The sequence below is a fragment of the Desmodus rotundus genome, chromosome 1 (genome assembly GCF_022682495.2).
Source record: "Desmodus rotundus isolate HL8 chromosome 1, HLdesRot8A.1, whole genome shotgun sequence".
Classification (NCBI taxonomy): domain Eukaryota; kingdom Metazoa; phylum Chordata; class Mammalia; order Chiroptera; family Phyllostomidae; genus Desmodus; species Desmodus rotundus.
This window is the reverse complement of record NC_071387.1, coordinates 100815504-100823464: the sequence shown is the minus strand read 5'-3', so window position 1 is coordinate 100823464 and position 7961 is coordinate 100815504. Positions and strand designations below refer to the sequence as shown.

At 42.9% G+C, this 7961-nt stretch overlaps 1 protein-coding gene across 1 annotated transcript; it reads right to left on the bottom strand.

Moving 5' to 3' along the window:
* Window positions 1-4188: 4188 nt before the first annotated feature.
* Window positions 4189-5011, bottom strand: LOC112298441 (14-3-3 protein theta; the record flags this gene model as incomplete). The annotated part of the gene is given in 2 exon segments (XM_045189645.2): window positions 4189-4711; window positions 4714-5011. Coding segments are annotated over 2 exon segments (546 nt in total), but the record flags the coding sequence as incomplete, so codon positions are not given.
* Window positions 5012-7961: the final 2950 nt, after the last annotated feature.

Sequence of the window (7961 nt, the reverse complement as noted above, 5' to 3'; positions counted from 1 at the left end):
AACAAAAAATCGAAAACTTATTTGAACAAATAATGAAGGAGAACTTCCCCAGTCTGGCAAAGGAAATAGACTTCCAGGAAGTCCAGGAAGCTCAGAGAGTCCCAAAGAAGCTGGACCCAAGGAGGAACACACCAAGGCACATCATCATTACATTCCCCAAGATGAAAGAGAAGGAGAGAATCTTAGAAGCAGCAAGAGAAAAGGAGACAGTTACCTACAAAGGTCTTCCCATAAGACTGTCAGCTGATTTCTCAAAAGAGACCTTACAGGCAAGAGGGGGCTGGAAAGAAGTATTCCAAGTCATGAAAGGCAAGGACCTACATCCAAGATTACTCTATACAGCAAAGCTATCATTTAGAATGGAAGGACAGATAAAGTGCTTCTCAGATAAGGTCAAGTTAAAGGAGTTCATCATCACCAAGTCCTTATTATATGAAATGTTAAAGGGAGTTACCTAAGAAAAATAAGATAAAAAATAGGAACAGTAAAAATGACAGCAAACTCACAGTTATTAACAACCACACCTAAAACAAAAACAAGAGCAAACTAGGCAAACAACTAGAACAGGAACAGAACCATAGAGATGGAGATCACATGGAGGGTTGTCAATAGGGGAGTGGGAGGGGGAGGGGGTGAAAGGTACGGAGAATAAGTAGCATAGATGATAGGTGGAAAATAGACAGGGGGAGGGTAAGAATAATGTAGGAAATGTAGAAGCCAAAGAACTTATAAGTATGACCCATGGACATGAACTATAGGGGGGGAATGTGGGAGGGAGGGGGTGGGCAGGATGGAGTGGAGTGAGGGGGGGGGAATGGGACAACTGTAATAGCATAATCAATAAATATATTTTTTAAAAAAAGACCAAAGAAAGTGTCTGAGACACAATTCATAAATGTTCTTTTCTTCCTAGAGGTAAAATTCAGTATTTATTTGGGGCCAGTTCAGGTTCAAAACTAAAAGGTTCCTATACTAACTATATGCAGCTTTTCAACCTCTGAAAAATGTTTGTTACCCAATCACGTGAATGGGACTACATATGATAAATGTGACTAAAGGAATGTGACATAAGCATGAAATGTGAACTTTTTGAAAGGAAATGCGTACTCATGAACTTCCCTTACACCACTCGGCTAACCCAATGAAGGACTTAGTGGGGCAGTAATGAAACCTGGCACACTTTTAGAAATAAGGCTCATTAGTACAATCACTAAAAATAAGCAGATATATATTGTAACATGTTTTCCACTGTATATACCACATTTTGTTTATCCATTCATCCACTGAAGGGCATTTGTGATGTTTCTACCTTCTGGCTATTGTTGAGTCGGAGTACAAGTTTTTGTTTGAACACCTTTTTTTTTTCAGTTCTTTTAGGCAAATACCTAGGAATAGAATTACTGGGCCGCATGGTAATTCTGTTTAACTTGTTGAAGAACCACCAAATTGTTTTCCACAGCATCTACACCATTATGAACCCCTAGAGATACACGAGGGTTCCACTTTCTCCACATCCTTGCCAGCACTTATTTTCTGTTTTGGGTTTTTTGGGGTTTTTTTTGTTTGTTTGTTTTTTTAAACGGCTGTCCTAGTGGATGTGAAATGATATCTCATTGTGGTTTTGACTTGCATTTCTCTAATGACTAATGATGCTGAGCATCTTTTGGGGGGCTTGTTAGCCATTTTTGTATCTTTTTCAGAGAAATATCTTTTCAAGTATTTTGCCCATTTTCTAACTGGGTCGTCTGTCTCTTTGCCGTTGCGCTGTAACAGTGCTGTGCATACTAGACCCCACTAGACACAAGGTTTTCAAATACTTTCTCCCATCCTATGGATTGTCTTTCCCTTTCTGGATAGTGTCCTTTGATGCACAAAAGTTTTAAATTCTGATGAAGCCCAACTTATCTTTCTTTTGTTGCTTTCCTTTGCTTTTGGTGTCATATCCAGGATCCATTATCACATCCAAGGTCACCCCAGCACCATTCCTTCAAGGGATTATTCTTTCCCCATTAAATGGTCTTGGCACTCTTGACCAAAATCAATTGTCTGTGAATGCGTGGGTTTATTTCTGGACTCCCGATTCTATTCCATATCTATATGTCTAGTCTTATGTCAGTAACACAGTCTTGATTACTGTAGCTTTATAGTAAGTTCTCAAATCGGAAGTATGCATCCTTCAACTCTGTTCTTTCCAAGATTATTTTGGCTATTTATCATTCCTTGAAATTCCATATGAATTTTAAAACCAGTTTTTCCACTTGAGGAAAAAATGGCTATTGGAATTAAAAAAAATTATTTCTTTTTAGAGGGGAGAAGGGAGAGAGGGAGAAACACCGATGTGTGGTTGCCTCTCACATGCCCCCTACTGGGGACCTGGCCTGCAACCCACGAATGTGCCTAAACTGGGAATCGAACTGATGACCCTTTGGTTTGCAGGCCAGCACCCAATCCACTGAGCCACACCAGCCAGGGTAAGGCTATTGGAATTTTGACAGGGATTACATTTAACCTGTACATCACTTAGGGGAGTGGCACCATCTTAACTGTATTAAGTGGAAGATGACTTAATTTTAACATTGAAATTATGAGTGCCATTATTAACTTTATTAGGGAAAATGCTGCTTTGCAGTTGAGGCCGGCAAATCTGCATGGAATCTCCCCTTAAGCCCATCTAGCAAAATTAATAGAGCTGTATTACACAAAAGATGGTAGTGGTAGACGACAGAAATGTGGCATAATCTAGAATGATTTTGGTCCATTTTGACATATAATAGTTACTTCCCCTCCTGATTCCCACAATTTTGGCAGTGCAGGAAACAGGATTATACAAGAGTAAAAAGCACTGGGAAGACAGACAACTCTTCCCTTGTTCAATCTGCTCTCTTCCCAACCCTTGCCAAGATAAATGAGCGGGAGCTGGGCAAATTTTGGTTTTGTGACTTATAACCAAACCACAGAACTGGAACAAGGGCCTTTCACTTCTTCCACAGAACTGTTTAAAACATTAACTCAATGGAAGATGCCAAAAGTTTTCAAAGGAAATATTTCAGGAGGGTAAGGAAGTGACAATCATAGCATATTCAACCTTTGCTTATTCCCCCTGTACCCCAAAAATGATCTACTGCTATGGGCCTGGAAAGAGCCTCTACTTGGAATACATTGTCTTAATTTTTCCACCCATTTCTGCATCCATTTCCTCTGATAAACTTCCAAAGCTTTACCAGACATAAGGATAATCCTAGCCCTTTTAAAAAAAGATTTTATTTATTTTCAGAGAGAAGGCAAGGGAGGAAGAGAAGGAGAGAAACTTTTATCAGTTGCCTCTCATATGCACCCTTACCAGGGAGTGAACCCGCAACCCAAGCATGTGCCCGACTGGGAATTGAAACAGTGACCTTTGATTTCATGAAACAACGCTCAGCCGAGCCACACCAGTTAGGGCAATCCTGACTTTTTAATATATTAAATGTTCCTTCATGTTATTGGCTTACGGGTTTTGGCAGTGCAGCTCTGCCACAAATGCTGGCAGGAAACATGTAGTATTCCCAATGAAATAACATGGATCTAGTAACATTGTTTCTGGACACTCCCTTCAGTTTAGTCACATTGAGTGACTCCTGCCTAGTTCTAGTGGGAGAGTGTGGACCTCAGACTTCTGCTGAAGATAAATCACAGTGAGATCCAGCCAGGTCAAAGGGGCTCCCATGGCTGACCTTGGCCCAAAGAGAAAGCTGCCCCAGAACTTTGTTCCCTGAAGGAAAGAATTGTGTCTCATTCTAAATCCCAACTACCCCTCACCCAGTTTTTTTTTCCTGAGGTTTAAGTGAACTTTTATTAGGAAGGGAAGCTGTCAACTGAAACAGCAGCAAATGAGTAAAGAAGGAAACCTCCTGCTGCTACAGATACACAAGCCCTCCACCGTGTATGACCCAGGAGGCATTTCAATTTGTGACCCCTAGCCCAGAAATGCCAAATGCTTTTTCATTCAATCTAATCTTCTGGAGTCCTACCCAAAAGGAATACATGAACATGGAGAAGTTGCTTACTGAAAGGAAGCCCCCAAAGAAGAGCAAGGGAGAGAACGTAGAAATTACGAAGTTATGTAAAACACTCTTTAAACTGTAATTAACTACCTTTTCATATCTTCACAGTAATGTAAGATGGTCATTTGCAGAATTGGTTCAGATTACTTTAATACCAGATACATTTTCAGTCCTCTATGTGTTTGGAAGTTACTTATGTTTATGTGAAATGAAGCTATTAGTACTTTTCTACAGCAGTAACTGCACACCTGGAAGGCCGAGGCAAATACAAATCAAGGAATTTTTCCCAAAACTGAAGTGTGAAAAGACTATAAACAGTTGATTCCATACACATGAATGGGTTTCTTTGCTCTAGCAAATCCAAATGGAATAAGGAATGGAGAAAGGCTTCTGGAGGGAAGGACAACACCCTGTATGTAGTTAGTTTTCTGCCCATTCTGCCACATCGCATTCTTCTCCGGCACTGTCTGATGTCCATAATGTGAGGCTGTCCCTAAGCAGCTGCATGACGAGGGTGCTGTTTTTGTATGGGTTTTCATTCAGTGTATGGAGTTCTGCAATGGCCTCAATGAAAGCCATTTCAGCCAGTGTGCAGCCAAGCTCTGGGTTATTCAGGATCTCACAGCAGAATACAGAGAAGACCTTACTCTCTGGATTAGTTGCGTTGGTATTAAATACTTATTCAACAATTCCAGGACCGTGGTGCAGATGGATGGCAGCTCCGACTCCACTTTCTCCCCATAGTCCTCAATCAGCTGCAACTTCTTGTCTGAGGTTCGACAGGTGGACCAGTGGCCCCCGACTACATTCTTGTAGGCCACCAAGAGCAGGCTGCACTCCTTGTTGGACAGCTCAGTGCTCTGCTCCGTCACAGCCTTCACGCAGGTGGACATGTCATTGTAGCGCTCAGCCTGCTCTGCCAGCTTCGCCTTCTGGATCAGCTGGAGCAGCGATGGTGAGTACCGAACGGATCAGAGGCATTGGCGGTGCTCTGACTTCACGTCTCTGTGGCCACCTAACCAGTTCCACCACTTTGATCTGCTTTTCCTCACCCAGTTTTTGACATCTCTTTTATATTTAGCCTATGAGATTTGTCCAGCAGGTATTTCTTAAATGTGGTGAACAATCAGTCTCTAATCTAGAGGCCATCAAAATCATCTGTAAAACTTTAAGACACAGGTTGGAAATTCCCCAAGATTTATCAGCAGGTCTAAGGGTGGTGTCCAGGCATTTCCAGATTAAAATATTCCATAGGTAATTAAGTTGAGAATGTAAGGTTTAAGGAACACTCCTTTCTCTACATTTCAGCTAACTCATTTTGCTTTAAAAATACTCTATGGTCAGATTGCGGGAGAAGAGGAAGGTTTTCTTACACGCCTTCTAAGAGATTTAAATCCTAAATTAGACTCAGGCCCTTAATTTTCAATTTGGAGAAAAATAAGCGCCACCTTTACAACTGTCCTTCACATCATCCCAGCCACATCCCTGTGCTTTAATCATGTTTTAAAAAAGTGTTTTTCAGTATCTTATGATGTTTTGACATCGTAAAAATCTTGCTGGTGGGAAGACTGCCCTTTCCAGGGCTAGCTAATTCCTAAAGATAGTGATCAACTTACTTGGGAGCAGCCTCTCATATGCAAAATAATCAACTCATTTAAGTCTCACAGACCAAGCAAGTATTACCCCTGCCCCAAATCATCCCAGGACTAGGTACATGGCAACTAGAAACCATTCCTATTGCCCTAGACCTGCCAAAATTACTCACACTAGCCAGTCCTAAAAGGTTTACCCTGCCCGGCCTTGCCTTTCTCACAGAACAGAGGGTCTGCCCTAAGCTTTCCCCTAGCTCCTGCTTCTGCCTCCTGGCCAAAACCATTCTGTGGTGTGGCGTGCCTCTTCTCTCCGGAAATGTAATACCTTCTTCTTTCAATGGCATTGGCCTCTCCATGTTGTCACTCAGGCAATTCTATAAATTAAAATCCTGCCCCTGAAAATGAGACACCTCACCCTACCTATTCCTCTGTGCTGCCTACAACTCTCGTGCTAACTGATCCAATCAATTGGAAATTATATTACAAACTAACTTAGGTTTCCAAAACCAAGTAACATCTCCTAAGCTCCTTCATAGAGAACAAGCTCTTGGGCCCTGCCTGAGTAGCTCAGTTGGTTAGAATGCCATCCTGATACGCCATGGTTGCTGGTTCCATCCCAGGTCAGGGCACATACGTATGAGAATTGCCAATGAATGGCATAAATAGGTAGAACAACAAATTGATGGCTCTCTCTCTAAAATCAATAAATAAAAATTAAAAGGAAGAAAGTTCTATTCCAAATGTAGTACGACCCAGCAATTACTCTCCTAGCTGTATGTCCAAATGAACTAAAAACACAAAACTTGTACCTGAATGTTCACAGCTGCATCATTTATAACAGCCAAATATGGAAACAGCTCAAATGTCTATCAACTTACAATAAACAAAATGTGGTACAGCCATACAAGGAAATATTATCCATCCATTAAAAGAAAGAAATCAATTCATGCTACAACATGAAACTGAAAATCAGTATGTTCAGTAAAAGCCGGACAGAAATGGCCACATACTGTATGAATGAATCCATTTATATAAAATGTGCACACCAGGCAAATCCACAGAAACAGGAAGTACAGTAGTGATTGCTAGGGGATGGAGTAAGGGGGTATGGGGAGGGATTACTAATGGTACAAAGATTTCTATTTGGGGGTTATAAAATGTTCTGGAATTAAGACAGTGATGACGGTTGCATAACCTTGTCAATGTCCTAAAAACCACTGAATCATACATTTTAAAAGGGGGATTTTTATATGTGAATTATATATGTTTTAAAAACCTCTACGTATTCTCTCCCCTCCAAAATTACTCTTCCTGTATCCCATTATTTCAGTGCTTTGGACCACATTCTACTCAGGTGCTCTGGCCAGAAACCTACAAATTCTAACAAATAATAGGTCGTGGCGTCTCAAATGCCTTACTATTTCTCCATTCCAACTGCTAATTCAGGACACCCTCATTTCTCACCTAGATTATAATGGCCTCCTAATAGGGCTCCAGTCTTGCTACTCCAGATCCATTTTCACACTGCAAGTAAAACTTTCTTTAAAATCAAAATCTTCAACCCCAGGTTGAAGTCCAAAACCTTAATGTGATTTGTAAACTACCTTAAATGGAGGCCAGCGGCGAACCCCTCCAGCCAGACTGGAGACTGTGGGTATCACCTCAGCCTCGGCTCGCACAGGATGACTCTCCAGCTTACACCTCCCAACCTCTAGGACTCCACCTGTTCGCTACCATCACCAGAAAGGAGGTCTCCCTTCCCGTCAGGCCTCATTTGGTGCGTCTCCAAGTCCCTCCTCCCTCCGTTTACTCGTTGGTTCCTCAGGCAGGTGTGATGGAAGGGCCACTACTGAATATGCAAACATATCCTGTGTACACCGTGGTGGACCCAAAATTCAGCTTAAAACTGCGGCGGTGTCCTGAACTCACCCCGACTTTTCCTCAACACTTAATACTTTCCTGGACGCCACTGCAGCAGCCGCAGCCACCGCCACCGTTCAGGACTGCGGCCACAGGGCTTTAAGACACCGCATTCCACCGCGCACGGCGGCGCGTCACCTAGCTACGCCTCACGCCCCCCCACCCCCCGAAACTACTCTATGTCTCGCGCGTAGGCCGCGGAGGAGGATGGGAAACAAGCCTCCCTGAATGCTCTGAGCCTGCGCCAACGCCTGCGCAGACGCAATTCTCTGCGGGGGGGGGGGGGGAGGGGGGGCTGGGGAGCCGGGCGGCGCATGCGCAGGCTTGAGACTCTCCGTTGAGACGGTGCCGCGGCGGCGCCGGAGGTAGGAGGGGCTGGGCTTTGGGGCAAGGAGTGTGCACCCGG